Source organism: Cardiocondyla obscurior, linkage group LG03, assembly GCF_019399895.1.
Source record: "Cardiocondyla obscurior isolate alpha-2009 linkage group LG03, Cobs3.1, whole genome shotgun sequence".
NCBI lineage: Eukaryota > Metazoa > Arthropoda > Insecta > Hymenoptera > Formicidae > Cardiocondyla > Cardiocondyla obscurior.
Window position 1 is genome coordinate 3055095 of NC_091866.1, and position 19553 is coordinate 3074647.

Sequence of the window (19553 nt, forward strand, 5' to 3'; positions counted from 1 at the left end):
TTAGCTGTTATCCACAAAGAAACGGCAATTTCAATCCTAAACTGCCCGACAGTGAAGCGAATGTATTAAAAAATAAAGCAAAAACGTTTTTCAATGAGCAATTTGTTGGGATAAAGAAATTGAGAATTATTTTTTGACATTACACATTTGGGTAACGATTGTACTTTAAATTCACGTTACGTTCCGAGGATCAAATGCTAAACGCAACGTGATAAATTTTACCAAAAAAAAAAGAAAGAAAGAAAAAATTAGACTTAAGACTTATCGTCTCCATCATAACGAAACGTGCGACGGGAGAGTACGGTTCTTGTAGCAGCGTTGAATATGTCTTTCAATTTTGCGTATATTCTACATTCAGCAGACACGGTGAGTACAGTGATCCCGACTTACATAATGTAAAAGATAGGACGTTTCACGTCGTGTGAACAGAAACGTGTAAAGAAATGTGACAAAAAGTTTGTAAAAAAATAAACATGCAAAAGAGAGTACGAATGGAAATAAATATAAACCATTTACATACCATCTTCTTTACACAAATCAACTGAAATATATTTAAGGTATATTTTTATCATCGTTTAAATCATCGTTGAACATTCCTACTAATTTCGCACTTTATTAAAAAAAAATAATAATAATAATGGTGCTTCCGCGCTACGCGAAACCTTCGCAATTTTCGTGAAAGAGAGACGGAGCTAGCAAATTTTGGCAGCAGATGCAAAATGGAGAGATCCAGGTCCCTACGAAGATGACTTTGTACTAATCGAGTATACCTACGCGAAATGTGCCGACTAGACTAACTTATCCAACTCAATTTTATTCCCCCTACTATTTTCTCCGGTGTGGATTTAAATTTGCTGTAAAATTTATGCCGTGATATTTGCGGAAATATTTTTTTTTTTAAACATATACTTCATACATACATTTCCCATTTTTACACCGCGCGTTTTTATGACGTTTGGATAGTCGATGCACGATAAGAGAAATACAATAAACGCGTACCGATGATAATAATTGCAATCAAAATGGAATTCAAACACAGCCTCGTCGTGAAAAATCCAAGCGTTACTCTAAAAATACAGCGCCGGTTATTTAATTCGCGTTCGAAAGCAATTTATTTGTGGATGACAACTATTGGAGCTTTCAAGCGCCCAATAATGTTTGAAATATAAATTTAATAAAGACAAAAAGAAAAAAAAAGAAAAAAAGACAAAAAAAAGAAAAAAAAAGGAGAGAAAACATTATGGAAATAAAAACGCTGATGATAAAATTTGTTGGCTAACCTTTCATGGAATTTATACCAGCGTAACGTGAATCAATCGATGTATTGTTTAAACGATAGCGATTAAAATTTATATGGCAACTGCAATAATATCGTGATGTGAAGTTTGCCGGCTGGCATTTCCCTGGCAATTACGATGATTTTTATTAGAAAAAACAAATTACACTTAAAAACGAGTGTAACGTAAGTACGTGACATACTCTAACCGATGCATGTATTATACTTCGTGTGCTCAGCATTCCAAATAATAGATAATACTCTCGAAATCAAAAGGTAAAAAAAAATATATATATACTCAAATATTGAAAAAAAAAATCCATCGTAATAAAATGTAATATAACAAAACAAAATTGAATTAACGAAAAACGAAGTGGAACTTTTCATCATTTCGTATGTAAGGGGGGAAAAATGTACAGAAGCCTCTAAACGCATCTTTCATTGCAATAAACACACGTATGTGACTAACACACAGAGGATAAAACAAAAATCGCTTGGATTTCAATAAAATAACGGCACATTGAGAACATCGAGCAAAAAAAAAAAAAAAAGAAAAAAGAAAAAATTCGCATTCTCCGCTTACATCCATCCACTGCCAAATTATTAGGGGACAAATAATAATATAAAACTGGTTAATTATTGCTGCTACCGGATATTAAAATTTACTAAGGTGGTAAGTGGTCAGTCAGAAATAACATTTAAAAGTAGAGTTTTTTTTCTTTTTTTCCTACGAATCTCAACACAACGCGTAAAGCTCGAAGACTTCGGGACGGATAGGATAAATATTAATTTCCTCACTTATATTTAAGACTCGATCAGATTTGCAAATATTAATACAACTTACGTAAATTAAATAAAAAGTGTTATACTTTTAATTAAAGGGGAAAAGATTGCATTCAGATTAACCCAATTATTGAGTTTCAATTCGATAAGCATAAAGATTAAATATTTGCTGTACCCGCTTTCGATGAAAACGTTTGATCGTTTAAAGTTCCGATTGTCAGTTTTATAGAATGATTTTTATCTCGCGAACCGGTGTACTTCGGAGTTGATTCGCGGTTATTTACTTAGAGCACAAAGACCAGGTCTCGAGCGACTCGCTGGCATTAATCGGCAATCCGCTTCGCGCGAGGATATGCAATTGCGATAAAAGTCCAGGGTACTTGGCAGCAATTAACTCGGATACGATACCGCAAGTAATTTCAAAGGGTTCCATTAGCGTGCTCAGATATGCGAGCGCGCAATGATCGAATCGCGAGGAAAATAATACGAAAGCGGGGTTCAAGTAAAACAGTATAGAAGTATATTGTTCGATTCTTCGAGCGGGGTGATCACGAGATTCGCGACGTATTAGCGCCCGCCTCGTGGCGGCACGATCAGTTAAAACGTTCAAGAACATTGTGTAAGCAACTAAGAACATCAACAGTCAACAGCTAAATACGGCTACTGCTCTCTGGTCTTCGCTAAACTCGCAAACGAGAAACATTACCTTGCCCAGAGGTGTCGAGGGTTGACCTGCCGGTGCCGGGTCTTTGATGTAGATATTCCACGTAGCGACGCTGTTGATGGCCTTATCGGCGGCGTAGCACCTCCACAGACATTGTATCAACATCGCGGCAGCTGGTATTTGCCGATTAAAATGCTTCTGCCGTTGCTTCTGTTGTACCTTCAGCGCGAAGCCAGAACCTAGAATTCCCTGTTTAAAAAAATACGAAAATATCAACTCGTGAGGCGCAATAAAAGCCTGGCTCGCGATCAGTTATTTGGATTTCTCTCGTTCAAAGACATAGACAGTTCACTAGGGAAATTTATAAAATACTACAAGTGTCAATGCTTCGACTAACATTTCTCTTCCGCAAATATCACGGAATGTAAAAAAGTTAACTCTACCAATTTTAAATTTTAATTTAAAGTCTGGTGATATAATAAAAATTACTTCTTTCTTTTTCTTTTTTTTTAATATATAAATATATAATAAAAAGCTAGAATAAATACGAAACATTTAGAATAAAAAAGTGGAAAAATATTTCACGACTTACAGCTGGAAGTGCAAAAAAGGATATGGCGAACACGCTGAAACACGAGGCCACTATTTTTCCCATCCACGTTTGCGGGACTGTATCACCGTAACCTATCGTCGTTACCGTGATCTGTAATATCGAAACACATCAAGTCTCTTAATCTCGTAATGTGCACGAAACTATTCTGTGTGTAACGTTGCGTTTCTAATACTCCGAACCAGTCCGAAGTGTTTTACCGCAGACATTTGCTTTACAGCGGGTTAGCCCACACAATATAATTAATTAAACTTATTAATTAATACAGAATACACCTCAATAAATAATTTGTACTATTTGCGTAAACGATCCCGAGTGGAAATTTATTCCAATCGTTATAGCAAAACTGTCCAGCACTGAGCCAGAAACGTAACACTCAAAACGTACTAAATATTAGATAATTATTACAAACTAATAATTTCTTATAATTTATGGCTAGTACCAAGCTGGTCACTAGTTAAAAAAATATATTTAATCTGCGCGATCTGACCGCTAGCTGCAAAATCAGCTAGATGAATTCCCACTCGAGATGCTGCAATTATTTGGATTCGACGCGAATTACTTTCCGTTCGTTAAAACGTAACGTTCAGATACTAATTGCGAATTGATCACAATTCAATTTATATCGTCGCGTACTCAGCTTTTAATTTCTAACAAGTAATTAAAAGATATAGCGTGTAAAATAATGAAAGACTGACTCACCACGCCCCACCAAAGCGCATCGGCGTAACTCGCGAAGTCGGTTTTACCGTTGGGCCCGACCGCATCTTTCTCGGCAAGGTATACGAAGTAGCTGCTGAAAATCAGACCCAGGAATCCAATGTACAGCGTTGTAATTAGCTCCTGTTAAATATAAAAAATAATTTCCTACATGCCATGACATCGTAAGCTTTATAAATAAATAATAAATTGTTATACGTTCCCATTATACATTTTACGCAATTAAAAGCTTTCGGTGGCGGTTTACCTGACGGTGTATGAAAACCACCGAGCCCAGAAGCCGCCACGTGCCACCTTGACGATCGACATGAAGCATTCGCAGGATTTGTAAAAATCGAATGCCTCTGATGGCAGAGGTAGCGAATACCTGACCATTGCTTCCCACCGACAGGACTACCATGGACGCTACTACAACGATTAAATCTGAAAAGAAAAGAGAAAAAGAAAAAAAAAAAATTAAAATTAAAATGCCAGACGATCAATACAAAGTAGGCGTGATCGCGATAGATTCGAACGTAATAATACGTATTACAAATGACGCAATTTCTACGTATCGCATCGATTAGTACGTAACACATGCGAAACCCTCCTCCGTTCTTACGTAAAATATTTATTCCGTGCGAGCATGTTAAAGTAAAAATTTTGGGATATTGATTATGCCGGGCGAATAATCGGCTGCAAATGATAAACGCGGAACGTAAGCCGATTACGGTCTCGTTTGACGTGCCTATATGTAGTATATTTATCTGCAAAATTTCGGCGATTGAAAATACAGTTCTCTTTCATCCGCGCACTACGTGCAAAAAAATATTAAAAAATTTGTCGGAACAAATTCCGATCGCAATTTCGCGCGGCCGATCCTGTTAATAATAATGCTTCGTAATTTACTTCGCGAACTGTTATTCCGTTTTCGTTGGTCTACGAGAAGCACATTTATCTTCAATGAAATCTCTACATCTACTTTTTAAATAAAGGAAGTTGGTAAATTAAAAAAGCATTTGGATAATCAATTTTGGGCGAGTCCTTAATTAAGGAAGAAATTCCATCGCGAATCGTTCGCGTGTGTCTCATTCGTGGGACGCGTCCTATAGAACGATGGCCGCGATACAAAGCGAACGTAATCTTGATTTTAGTAAAAGGGATTCGATATTAGGGCTAAAGCTTAATATTGCAAAGTTAGCCGGCAGCAGCGGCCGCAAACGGTTCAGTTTTCCACAAGCGATTCGAAACAAAGAGACGATTGTCACGATTCCATTTTCCGCCGATCGATCGGACAATGCGAATATCAGATTAATTTTAACTCTATCGCATTTTAGCCGTATCGCGATTCGCCGTTATGTGAAAACAAACAACTCACCTATGATACAAATCGGTTTCCGTATGAATCGCAGCCGTCCACAGCAGCCCATATACTTTGATCTGCAGCCTGCGCTCCATAGTCGGACTAGATATTCAACTCCGAAGAATACTACCAGACATATTTCCTAAACAAATAAAATAAAATTTTTTTTCTTAATTTTAAAGCTAATTAGATATGTTTAACAATATTTTATTTAGTTAAACTTTACATTAAAAAAATTTTTTTATTTGCATCTATTTTTTTCACTTTAAAAACCGAAGATATTGTTAAAAAAATCTCGAGCGGAAGTTCTTGCAATATAAAGAGTCATAAATGACATTGACTTTATACCGGAGATAGTAAACTTTCGTGGGAGTTAAATTTTTCTTTAAATGATTTAAAAGACGAGAGGAAGAATTAATTTTATTTGTGCAGCCTCGATGCCCGATGAGAGAAGAGAAAAAGTTTTTCTTCGTCGAAAACTGTTGTAAAGTCTATTCTCGGGCGGATCAACAAATTCCAAGTATTCTTTTCAAAAACTAATTAAATAAAGTTTATTTTAACTTTCTTGTAAAGCATCATGGAACCTTTATTTGTGAGACCTAATTGTTGCCAATGTTTAACACTTTGCGTTTCGCAATCAACAACATTCTATCAAATACACTTAATTGTTACGATCGTAAAGAATATTTAAAACGAAATTTTTACTGAATTTATTTTAATAAGTATAAAAATATTAAATGTAGCAAAAAAAAAAAAAAACAATTTGAAATAAAAAGTGCTTCGTTATTCTAGATATACTTTAAAGATATTACGACGTACGTTTTTCCTTATATGCATGTGCAATCAATGCGGTTATGAATATTCTTAATTTAGCAGTTCTGCAGTATTTCTTTAAATAGTATTATTGACATTATTCGACCCAGAGATGCCTTTAATATCCTGTTCAGTTACGGACAGAGGATATACAGTATTGCATTTAATAATGAACACAGGCCACTCACCATCCAAAACAAGGTTTCGTTCGCGAAGTTGCTGTATTGGTCTATCGTTGACAAAACGCTAAATATGAGGCACACCAATACCACCATGAACCTGGAAACAAAGATACATTACGAGATAATAATACATTAGTCCGACAAGTTACGTTACAAAATTCTAATCTAAAATTTAATCAAGTTAATTCATCAGAAGCGTAGGGTGTTATTTTTTTCAATCAGACATGTATCTCAAATAATTTCAAGCTCACGATTTAAATCTGTACAACGCAACAAAGATTTTAGATTCTTCGTTAAATTCGTCCGCCAATTTCTTTTCTTAATTTTAATTGTTTTTTTCGCACTATTATATTACAAACTATATGTATATTATATCTATCAGACTTTCAAACGTTTCGCCGATGCGTTAATGAATTTTCATTAATAATAATCCGAATTAATATTAAACATCTCTCCAATTATAATGTAAATGCTTAAACCGCTGATATTATGCGACAAATCCAATGTATTTTACCAACAAATATTCAATGATCGAAATGTGACATAAATTAGATTATTATCGACCACGTATTACGTTATACATTGTATATTGACTATGGCGTTCCAGTTTGTGTGTTAAAACTTGGTTTTAATTTCAATACAAGCGATAATAAAAGCTTCCGTTAGGACTGTTTATTAAACTATTATGTCACCTGTGGTCTAATCAAACTGACAAATTACTTGACAAACTATACGGACGTGACACACTAGACATATACTCTAATGATTGCCGACGTTACAAAGTGTAACTTTATACTTAAACTTGTAAGGGAATATTAACAGGATGCACATAACTGTTCGTGGTAATAATCAATAAAGTCACGTATATTCCGCGATGATTGAACGTGAAAATGTGCGCGCGATAATTTTTTCTATTATTTTATCAAATAAGTGAATTTATCGTAAAACTTCTCCTTCGATCGTATTCAACAACAGCCCTTCGCAATAACCAGATTTATTACCGTTTTGTTTTTTTTTATTATTTTTTTTTATTACGCTACTACAATAGACGTAATTAAAATTTCATTAAAGCATATTCTGACTCAGGAGGTATAATTATTTCGACGTGTTATTTAACCTGCATTAAAAATATTAAAAGTTTTCTGAAACTGTATTACGTTTAAAAAGATCTTTATCGTTCCGCGTAATAAGAGTACATATTTATTATATTTACAAAGTACGAATCTTTGACAGGGAAAAAAAAAAGCATAAAAAATCCGTGCAATTAATATCGTAAATTAATATAAATCCTTTATAAAAAACGAAACTAGCCAGAGACACGTAAGAGATAATTTCACTGAATCAAGTATGTACACAGATAAATTCAATAAAGACTTAAAGTACTAAACAGATATTTCAATGGATAGATTCTACAAGCAATAAATTCTCTACATCTTCGGCAAACTTTTTGCGAGCACCAACTGTACCGCTTTACAGACCCCGAGCTTTATAAATGTCAAATGCTCTTTGATATATTCTGTTGCATATACGTATGTACAAATGTGTATTTTATCATTCGTGTGATTCATAATAAAATATAATCTCCGTGAGCCAAGATTTTGAGGTCGTGCATAATATCGAATTCCGATCGCAAATGTGGTTTCGCAAATGCGTTTGCGGAAAAAATTATGACATTTATATAGACATACGGTATCGAGATTTGCTCGCACGGCTAGCTCTGAGTGCGCAGAAATTCGATCGCCACCTTGTCAGCCGATGTTTCGGAGATACTTGTATTATATCTTAATTAGTTGCTTATCTATACGCCGCATCGCGCGACCCAATTGCGCGGGGGAGGGATGGGGAAAGAAGAAAAAGACGACGCGAGGCAGTAAAGGCAAAACGCGATGCGAGGGCATGAACGGTAATTGCTACGATCTGACGATCGATCGGGGGTGGCGCGCGGCGCTTTCGTTGTTTGTACAAGTAATTTATTATTGAGCGTTAGCTCGTTAAGCAACGGGACGACTGCGCGATATTAACGAAAGCGCGCGGCCGCCGCTATGTAGTGGCACTTTAAGGTGGCGTGTCGAGGGCCTATAATTCCGACGTATGTACAACCCTTCGTGGCTGCACGGGTCACCTTCATCGACCTACTATGATAATTGTCTAACATATTCCTCCTTTTTTCCTCGAGCATTGCTAGGAACTCATCCATCTTCCGTCGGACAGACATCTTGCTGCTCGTGAATAGCATGCTTTTTGTTTGGCCGTGGAAATGTCAGTGTCATGGGAATGTTCAGCGAATAAAACGCAATATAACAATCCAACGTGCACCGAGCCTTGAAAACATCCCTAATTGCCCCTGTGAAACGTACCTCCCGCATCTCGAGATTTTTTCGACTCTTCAAATATCTTTCTTCAAATTGAAAATAAATAACTAAATAAATAAATAATTTTATGCATTTTTAAACACGGAGAAAAATATTTTCTTCAAAAGTTTCACATTTTTGTAAATGGCAGACGACGTATATTTGACGGTTGAGAAATACGTAAAAAGTTATATCTTAGGAAAGTGGAGAACTTAATTCAAAAACCGAGAAGATAACATGTAATTATGAATATTAACACGCGCGCGACGCCGGACTGCTCGCTTACAGGTAAAGATGTATAAAATGATCGAGTGTATAGATCCATTCTGCGTTTCTTGCATATCAATTAACCTACATGCGATCGGGGGAAGATAGAGCACGCGTGTGCGGTCCCTACAACAATAATGTCACGTTGTGTCGCATCATTTATTCATACTCGTTGTGGTTTAATTACAAATGGATAGCCGAAGGTTGCGAATAACATAAAAATAAAAATAACTATTTAAAACACCGACCGCACGGATAAGTATCTGCGCGCAGTTTATTCTCTCGGAAATTGAATTTGCGCTCACCACGTATTAGAAAAACGAAAAGGAAGTTAATAGATAAAAAATTGATAAAAAATGTAATTATAATCAAACGAGAGAGAGCAAGGAGAATAATGTAATATTATCGCGTGCGACTGATTAACGTGATTTCTCTGCCGCCGCCGACAAATTGGAAAAGTGAAGTGATCAAAATCTGCCTGCTGAAAATCAATCGATCCCGCGAGCGGCCGATTGTGCAATTTCACAATATTACGTCATACCGTTCCGTATTTTATATTATTGTAACTACATTGGGGGTGCCCTTTGTTCGCCGATCCGCGATCTGCATTTATGTAGAAGTTGGCCGTGATTTTCCGACGGAATTGACTTCGTTCACAGACCAGGCCGCGCTTCCCTGATCACCTTTGAATTATTGAAAAATTCACCAACGGACTTTCCGCGGCGCGGTAATCTCCACGGGCATCGTTACACGAGCGATTTCATTATCATTACACCGATGCATCAACCTGCCGCCCCCCGCGCCTACGATTCTCCACGTCTAAAAATAACATGCCGCACGCAAATAGCTTGCATATGCATTGGGCCTAACAACACGCTGCTATTTGCGCCCGCTTGGAAGTAGGCCAGTCGAATCCGAATTACCTTCGTTAACAGAACAAATTTCTTTTATCGCTAGGAAATAACATGGTTACGTTCCCGCTAACCGGCTGTTATAGAAATTCACGATAATCACATTTTTCGGAAAACAATTATCAATTTACGTAATTCAACATTAATAGCGTAAATTAAAAAATCAGATTTGAATCTCGTAATTTTCCTGTCGACTTAATTTCTAAATTTTAACGTTCATTAATTATACATATAATTATAATTAAATCTCCAGTGGGTACTCGGGATGTTTTTTTACAACCCCAGCTTTCTTTCTTTCTTTTTTTTTTTTTTTAATGTCACATGGAAAATAAATGGAAAGCGTCGATGGAAAAAAAAAAGATGAGAAAACTTACGCTTATCTGCAACGATCGATTTGTTTTACGGATAGCTTGCCGCGTTTTGTTTTGATAATAAATTATTTAAAAGGCTGCGATGCCTGGCGACAGTTTGAAAGAAATGAAAAACAGCCTGTTGAATAATGCGCGAATTCTCAAAAGTTTTTCAATAGATAATGCCTGTTAAAGCGTAAAGTATACTTAGTCAGCCGACGTATACTTGTCGCCACAGCAGAACTAAAAGTTATAGATGTATGATTAATGAAAATGATATCGAAATGACAATCTTATTTTTAACGAATAAAAATTAAATATAAATATTAATTTCGGAAAATATTTTCCGATAATTTTAATTTTTTTCCGGTTTGATTATTTTGTCGTAACGAAGACATTTAATCCCTATGAAGGTTTCATATATTCCAATAAAAAAATATCATGCAAGAGGCCCGCAAGAAGCGTTCATGCGTCATATTTCAGGTAGTTTTTACACTGCTGTAAAGTGCAGCGAAATTAATTATAAAATTTCCTAATAGCATTCAGTAAAATGCGAATCTGTTGTAAATTTCGACAAAGATAAAAGTGCAGTCGAGTCAATTTCTTTTCTCCTGCGAAGAATATACTCCTTATACTACTACCTTTTTTTTCTACCAGCGATATCGAAATCAAATGCTCTCGAAGTATATTTGATTGTTGTACCGAATGCTACATGTCGTTTGTCGAATCAGGCCAATAATGAGCAACGAAATCCTATTTGGTTCCCAATGAAAAATCAAAGATTAGATTCAAACGAGTGTTCGATCGCAGAAGTCGAGAAAGTCCTTAACGTCGTCGAGGATTTAGGGCAACGCCAGGTGTCAAAGGCCACGACGTCAAAATCGATGCCCGTACGGAAACAGAGAAGGAGTCCCCGACACAGCATTTTACGTTCGCGTCGTCGAACGTTTAACTCTTAACGGTGAGCAAACGCACCGCTCGAGTGCCACGATGCGAATTTATATTTTTATAAAATAATTCGTAATAAAAGGAAGAAAGAGGAAGGGAGCAAAACACCTAATTCGTCGATTGCAAAACGTGAATACTCACACAGCGAAATGGTAGATGAAGCACAGCCAGCCACCGGGATGTTCGAGAAATACGTAAAGGCGCTCTTGGAAGGTTTTGCCCCTTTTATGATGGAATACGTACTTGGCCTTGAAAGCCTGATCGATTGGCAGATAGATCGGGTAGTAAGGATCGGGCATGCCGGTTTGATCGGGACTCGGCGGTTCCTCCTCGGGCCCGGCCACGTCATCGTTGATAATGTCCTCCTTGCTCTTCTTGTGCCGGTACTTCCGCTTCATGGGCGTCGGCACCCGCTTGTGGTGCGCTTCGCGAAAGCGCGGCGACCGGAAGCGACGTAGGAAAGTGAAGCCGCGCGCGGGCGACGGCGGCTCTTCCGCATTCGCCCCGTTGTCCTCGGTGTCCTCGGTCTCGCTGCCGGGTGTCTTCAGCGCGGTGTCCTCCGTCTCGAGACCTTGCTCAGCCACGAGCTCGTCCTCGCTGGCCTGAAGGGCGGCGTAGGCGGCCGCGGTGCCGCACCGCTTCTCGCCGTGCCTGGAGCATTGCTCCTTACTTCGTGGAAGACTCTCGTTGTCACCTGGGCATTTTCCAGGATTGACATCGCCGCCCAATTTCGAGAGTCATGGACTACGCCGCGATAACCGATCGCGGTGTCGTCACTCGATCCCCGAGGCTCGTCAAGAATCAAAGCAACGCGATAGGATATCCTCTTTCAAATTGTGGATAGAATTAATTAAATCGTTGCGCGTCGCGGAACGGAAAGCCCAGCGGTTAGGTGTAACGCGATAGCGTCGATCGCATCGCGTTTCGCGGTCGCGAAAGTAATTCGATTTTGTGACTCGACGTTTTTGTAAGATAGTTGCCGGTAAAAAGGACCCAATTGATGAATTTCGAATGAGGCGTCGATGGTAAATAGACAGATCAGTCATCGTGCGGAGATTATTCAAGTATTTGCCGCGGCTAGACTAAGGCATTTGCAATGCTAACCACTAGAGAACCACGGAATAATATCCCATTATATAATGCGCGAATACGCGATCGCGGAGCTTATTTGCGAAATAGAATCGATAATAACTAGATGATCCGATATTAAATGCATCCTCCTCCAAATGAAATATTTTGAAGTAAAAACTAGCCAAAAGATTTGCGCGAAATTATGATTAACTTTTAATATTCGTAAAAAAAAGTGTACTACATTTTAAGGTATTTTAAGTAATAAAGTAAGCACAATTACCGCAATTAGTTCCTAAATTGCTCACTAAACTTTTCCGAGACGAATAATTCGTCGCGGAAATTTTTTTAATCCCCAATAAAAAATGGAAAAGATAAATTAAAAAAAAAAGGAAAAAAAAAGGGAGTTGCTCAAGCTAATTGGTTATCGTGTCTTGCACAAAAAATAGATGAGATGCATTTAATATTGGAAAGAATAGTCTGCCACGATTAATATCGATATCTACAAGGTGGAGTAACGAAACATCAATGCTATACACGTGCACTTTCTCACGTTTTTCCATATTACGATTGTCATATCGTATTGATGGCTGTGTAAGTAGCCTCTGTACAAAGGTCAATGGCGCATAACTTTAATCGGTCTTCTGATTATTAAGACGCGTTGACATAGCAGTAAAATTATTTTTTAATTAAAAAAAAAAGAAGAAAAAAAACGATATTTAATTTTATTAATTATTTAGCTTCGAAAGCAATGTCAATGTTGCCTCTTGTTAAAATCTGCCGGTCGTTAATTTATTTCTGCGAGAAGCCCGACTGCTGCTAGCTGTTTTCGATTATCGTTCGCATTCAGCGGGGATCGTTAAAATTTCAACACGTTACAAGGAGTTAATAACGATTACACGCAAAATATCACCGCTCGACGGTGCAACTGAAGCGTAATATCCATCTTGTGTACGACAGGACGCGAGAGAGCGGAATTATCGGAAAGGCAGAACAATAGAAACCACAAATCCGACTCATGCGGTTGTACATTAACGTGAATGAATTGTCCACGGAGGTCTATTTATAAAAGCGTCCACCTCTCCTGTCCACCCTTATTCCTTCCTGAAGACAAGACATTAAAACTCCGTCATACGAACAGATTCAACTGCGTTGCGAATCGAGCCTCGAGTATCGAGCGAAAAGACATTTCCTTCTCTCTCCTCTCTTTCTTTCTCCGATCAGCCTGAAATCGGGGCTTCGTAATTCTGCTTCTCCGTGAAGCCGCGCGTAATAATTTACAAATTATATGAACTCTCGCTTCGGCGGGGAAGAATAATATTCGTCGGTCGAGCGTAAAAATATATATGCACACGTGTTGCATGCATCGTTAGTACAATTTTCTTTTTTTTTCTTTCGTTTTTTTCTTTAAATCTCATTTTGCATATAAAGTAAAATTTATTCAAAATACCACTAACGCTCCATTTCGTTCACATTGCCGCGGCGCGTTTACGCAATTGAAAAAAAATATATAAATTATTAATATCGCGAAACGTATGCCAATTTCATTTTTTTTTTTTTTTTTTTTCCGGCAGAAAGCCTCGGACTCTTAGTCGATACAGGGTGTCGTTGTTAATTCTAAAATGATTTTTAACCAACTCTTTTCCGAACTGCAAAAGTTAATTGAAATTTGAAGAAAGAGAGAAATAGAGAGCTCCAGTTAATCACCGCCGCCTCGCTGAAACCACGTTGATAAAACGGTCCGACAAACCGCGGCATAAATATTCCATGACGTGCAACAAATGCAACGTGACCCAGTACAACGGTTATCCACGTCACGCTTGTTCGCGAGATTACTCGGGGCGATAATGTGCATATGTAACGAACTCGAATTACGGCGAGAATTACGAGGTGAGGTGCCGCAGGCCTCGTGTACCTGAATGACTGCACTTCTTATTATTTGGATGGCCTTGGCAGTTAAAGTGACCGTGGATGTGCGACTGAAACGGATGCCGTTGCTGCCGTTGCTGTTGCTGCTGTTGCTGCTGATTGATCGGCGATTTAAGGACACTCAGTACGAGATCCTCGCGCGAGGGTACGATCCGCGTGATCTGCCGGCTCTGCCGGAAGAGAGTCTCCTGCTCGCCGCGATTCATTCTACAGCCAAGACGACGACGTTGCAGATAAAAGCCTGGATACCACTCGCGTCTCCCCCGTCCTGGACCGCTACCTAGCATAACGGCGTGCAGCATCCCGGCACGTACTTTCCGGTCACGGTTAATGAGCGGCTACTCGTTCGCCGGACGATCGTCCGTACGCGCGGCTTGTCCATGGTCTTCGAAATCACAACGAGCGTCCTAAAATATCGGAAATATCGTGGCACCACCCGCAAGCGTCGTTCAACCCGACGTTCGCCCCGCGTCGTTCCTCCGCGGATTATCGTGATTCATTTTGGGACAGCGGTGGAATATATTTTGCACCGTACAGTCGCAAGTGCCGAAGAAAAAGTAAGAAAAAAAAAAATTATTTAGCCTGATCTTTTTTATCGCTTTCGCTCTCGGCACGGCACGGATATCGCCGATAGAATTATCCGGCCTGTCCGTCGTCGGCGGAATCGTTGATCGCGTGTAAGACGTAACGCGACGTACGTTACCGCGTTTGTCATCTCCGATCGTCTTCCTCGAGACGTTCGTTTAAGGCTCCTGAGATTTTCAAGAACGATACGCACGAGCCTCGACACTTTTCACGCTTCGGCTCCGATTATATCGGACCATTAATTATTCAACGTATCCACGAAATCGTGTCCTTCCAACTAACGTCTTGGGTCTTTCTGCAAGTTTTACGGGCCGTCGCCGTTTCCGCTCAATTTCACAAGATGAGCCAACCCTCAGAATCACCCGAGTTTGCCAAAGCTGTTACTTTCGCGAGACGTGAAGCGATCGTGAACGTCAAATGCGGGCACTCGACAGGCCGGGGTCATGCATTATGTCTGTGATATAACACGAGCCACTGAAACTTCTCAGGCGACTCGGAGAGAATTTGAATATGCACCGCAAGCGAGAGGAAAGAAGAGACAGTAGCGGAGAAAGAGAGAGATAGCGAGAGCGAGCCGAGGCAAGATTCGGAGTAGATTTCGGAGATATATCCTCCTCCTGGTCCCCGGAAGATAGATGTCGAATACGACGAGACTTCTGGGACCTCGCGATCGATCTTACCTAAGGAAATCCTTCGAGTATTTATTCACTCTAATACAATAATGAAATTCCGTCCCGCAAATTCCCTCGAGTCTCCTTTCCTGGTTGAGAAACGTCTCTCTTTCTCCGCTCTGTACGTGGATAATCGTTACTTGAGCTACGTCGCAAAATGCATACGGCGTCTCCATTGAATTTTTTTTTTTTTTCTCCCGACATTCGCCGCTCGTTACCGTAATCACCGAAGTCTTCTCCTCTTATTCGCTTGCCCTTTCAACAGGCAACGGCGCTCTTAATCTCATGGCAACCCCGTGACGAAGCAGACTTTATCTCATGCCTCTTTTAAAACGTTGCGTTTCCAAGAGTACCATAACAAAATGCAGTTGTCGACGATTAACAGTTTCTCATAATTACTGCGAGTAACAATTCGAATTTTCCCAAAAGAACGAGACGACTCGGTGGAAAATAACGTCGCTTTTCCCTAATGCACTTTATGATTGCTTCGTTATTGCTCTTAGGATTTAACGCGAAATCACAGAAGATAGATTACGTGTGTGTGTGAGAGAGAGAGTGTGTGTGAGGGCGCGAGATTGGGTGTGTGCGCACAGGAGAATTCACGAGCCGTAGACAAGACTTAATCCTCCTTAACACCGCCCAGACGGTGTCGAGAAAATCCTCCGGCCGTTTATACGATCGCGGAATCAACAACGTTTAACAGCCACTTGTGCAATTAAATTGCCGTACAATTCGGCGACTTCGTGCCAGGTTTGACGTGCCCGGCGTCATGTCATTCATATGCGGTACCACCCGTCGCACGTCTTATGCACGTGCGCCCTATGCAGTCCCGATTACGAAGTCTCCGACGATGAACCTGTCGAATAGCGGACCGCAGCTATCGCGCGCCCAGCGGGGCAGCGAACATCCCTTGTCCTTTCGCGGCGTCGCGCAACAAGATTGATCATCACCGTCGAGATTTTCAGGCTACCTCTCGCTCTTCCTCCTCTCTTTCCCTCGTCTCAAAAATCACGCGACGACGATCTGCCAGGTACTCATAAGCGATCAACGGCGAAATCATTTCTCGCGCGGCGCATTCGTGACCTCGTTAGTTCATCCCAGGTCGTCACGAGGTCCGCGTCGAAGAGCGATTAACTGAAAACGGCTTACTTGCGCGCGCTTAACGAAATGTCCGGAAATTCCGCGCGCCTGTGGTCTGCGAGATTTATCGTGTCGGAGGAAAAGGTGACTTCTTCCCTTCGGCGAGTTCAAGGGGTCGCTCGGTCTCAAATATTCGGAAACCGCCGGTACCTCGGTCCCAGAACCGTGTCTCTTCCACGCGCGGTACCACGGCCCATTTAAACGGCGTTTTCCTCCGCATCACTATCGCAAAGCTCTTACATTTGTCGTTTAACAGTTGATTTCCTTTTTTCTAACGATACGCCGCAAAAACGCGCATTCGTCGCGATCTCATCCGCGAACCAATCTTCCTCAATTTCATTTAACGGGCCGCTCGATCGTTCACTCGCTTCCCCCGCGAGATAATGAATAATCAACATGTGACATTTAAACACATATGCACGTAGTCGCACGATTCAATTTACCGCACCCGGGCGAGCAATTATCACGTAGGACAAGCAGCGTCCCCTCCGGCGATTCATTTCGCCGTTGGTTTTCTCCGGCGGGTCGCCGGCGAAGATTCTCCGCGCGCGCGTCGTCAGAAATAAATCAGCGGGTGATTAAAGGCCGAGCCGACTAATGCCATCGGAACGTCGTTGCCACTGTCGCGGACGTGGCAGGCTCTACCGTAGCGGAGTCGCGTGTCCACGGGACCTTGGCGGACTGACCGTCCGCGATGATCGCGCGGGCCGATTCGCGGGGCCGGCGGTTGCCCAGCTCCGATCCGCTCGATACGGGCGCGATTTCGTTACGCGCGATCACGCGATCACGAGGGTCGCGTGCCGTGAACGCGGAAACGCGCGTGCTTGCTTCCAGGGCGACAGCCCGCAACCAACTGTGGCTCCTTGCCCGCTACCTCGTAGTTCCGCCACCCTCCGCAGCCCGAGCGAGAGCACCCTGGCGCTTTTGCACGCAATTCGCGCGCACCGGATTACCAGATCCTCCTCTTCGGACTATTCCAACCATCGGGACGACGAGTCGCTCTCTTTCTTTCTTTTCATCCCGCTTGCTAGCAGGTGCCCGCACCTACCCACACCCTGACCACGATCGAGAGAGATCAGCTCACTTTGCCCACGCAATCTTTTTTTTTTTTAGCCTATTTTTTTCCCCCTTTTTTTTCCAACCCCCTGATCCCGCTCGGATAAATTAATAATCTTTAGCGTAACAGTGTCCAAGCGGGTAAAATATGGTTGTCGAAAAATTTATCCGAAAGGCAGCTGAACGCGATCGTTATTAAAAGTTTTCCATTAAGAGGATTAATGTAGTCGGGAAATTATAGAACAACTAATTTTTCTTTTTTTTTTTTACTTTGTTTTCTCACTCGTACGCGGAAGAAAAAAAGTTGGAAATTGAAAGTGCTAATTACGAGTAAGGGAATTTAAATTAAAAACAGCAGTCTATTTGGATATTAACACAAATTAGCATGAGAAAATATTGAATCGTTGAAGCGGTGTGGGTCTAAACAAAATTTTACGAGTCCATGCCGACTTCTCGCAATGGAAGCTATTTCCATTATTCCTGTTTGCGCGCTGTGCTTTCATTCCACTCTTATTTGAATTTCCGCTCGTACTCGCGTTTCTGCATTCTCTCTCTCTTGCTCAACACGTTGCCTTAAAAACGCTCAATTGTTGAACAACGAACGTGAAGTGAATTATAAAGATAAATGTGAGAAGCGTGCACCGGCACGTGAATGATTTCGGTGCGAATCGGTCCGGAATCTTAAGCGAATATTTCAAGAGAAAACTGTTTACGAGACGAGGAAAAAAAAAAACTTTTAATTTCAAACATCCATCGGAGAAAAAACTAATAAAAAGATGCTCGAAAGAGAGCACGGTAATAACTGTGATCGTTCAACTGAAATATTTCCGCCAGGCAGGGACATTTCTCGCCATTTGAAACAAACGTGGAGATAAAAGCATCGCGGTCGCAATAAGGAAAATGTCCGAAATTTGAAGCTACCCTTTGAAAATTATTTCACAGACAATCCGGGGTCCCGGGCCTCTGAATAATTCGGTCTAAATTGAGAACATACGAAGATAATTATATTTAACTTATTTAACCGCCGCGATAAACCGCGACCTACAAAGGGTGTTACGTAATTTAAAAACGATGTTGAAATTGTCTCGCTTTCGGTAACAAGCGGTTACGTTTCTGCGGCTTTGCCAATCGTTCAGAAATAAAAAAAAAAAAGGAAAAAAAAAGAACTTAACAGGCATCTGCATATTTCTAAATTATTTAACTTTCAGAGGATATCGTACGAGAAATATTAAAATAATAACTGGCAAGGCCATAATTCTAGCTTGTGAAATAAGCTTGAAAATTAGCTAACGTACGTCAGGATGTGGAACGAATCGACGCTTTTCGCATATGAGTAAGCGCGGGAACCTTTTGATATGTGTGATAACGCTGCAAAACGTTTGCGGAACGTAACGTTCACGCGAATATACGCATCATCCGAACAATAATTCGCTTGTTCGATTGATTTCGACGCCCCACTTCGACCGACGCATGACGTTGCTACTGTGTACCCACGTCCAAACGCGGGATATGTTTGCGCACAAACTAACTATACAAACATTTCAACCACAACGTAGTCCGATCGACAATAGCGGCCCGCTAGCAACCCTCCTTGCATTAATATTCGATAGAAAATATTACGTACTCCTGTTGATGAAACGATGCGAAATATGGGAAATTACTATTTCAATGCGAACTATTTTCTATGAACGTACTTCAAACTGGCAAAACGTCTCGGGGTGATAATTATACGCGTTTGGTGGTGTCAAGAATTTAATTTCTCCACATCGTCCCGCCGGCAAATCAAAACTTTATCACTTCGCCGGATTTTTACAGCGTGCGTTCGCGTTGCAACAAAAGTCGACGACCTTCCCGAGTGGATAAATTTCGCGTTTAGGATTCACGAGA

General features: G+C 40.5%; 1 protein-coding gene across 5 annotated transcripts in view; it reads right to left on the reverse strand.

Annotated features, from left to right (window-relative positions):
• The window catches only part of Kcnq (KCNQ potassium channel), a 28755-nt gene extending 12919 nt beyond the window's left edge, over positions 1 to 15836 (reverse strand). For 2 of the 5 annotated variants that reach the window (XM_070654020.1, XM_070654021.1), the window contains exons 1-9: positions 14201 to 15835; positions 11359 to 11911; positions 6397 to 6487; positions 5411 to 5537; positions 4301 to 4476; positions 4036 to 4176; positions 3316 to 3426; positions 2766 to 2972; positions 521 to 541 (exon numbers count right to left, since the gene is read on the reverse strand). In XM_070654020.1, coding sequence (XP_070510121.1) covers positions 521 to 541; positions 2766 to 2972; positions 3316 to 3426; positions 4036 to 4176; positions 4301 to 4476; positions 5411 to 5537; positions 6397 to 6487; positions 11359 to 11911; positions 14201 to 14516 — 1743 coding nt within the window. In that variant the 5' untranslated portion in view covers positions 14517 to 15835. Of the gene's footprint in view, positions 1 to 520; positions 542 to 2765; positions 2973 to 3315; positions 3427 to 4035; positions 4177 to 4300; positions 4477 to 5410; positions 5538 to 6396; positions 6488 to 11358; positions 11912 to 14200 lie in introns of all 5 variants that reach the window. The other 3 variants (XM_070654023.1, XM_070654022.1, XM_070654019.1) reach the window with 2 other exon arrangements.
• Positions 15837 to 19553: the final 3717 nt, after the last annotated feature.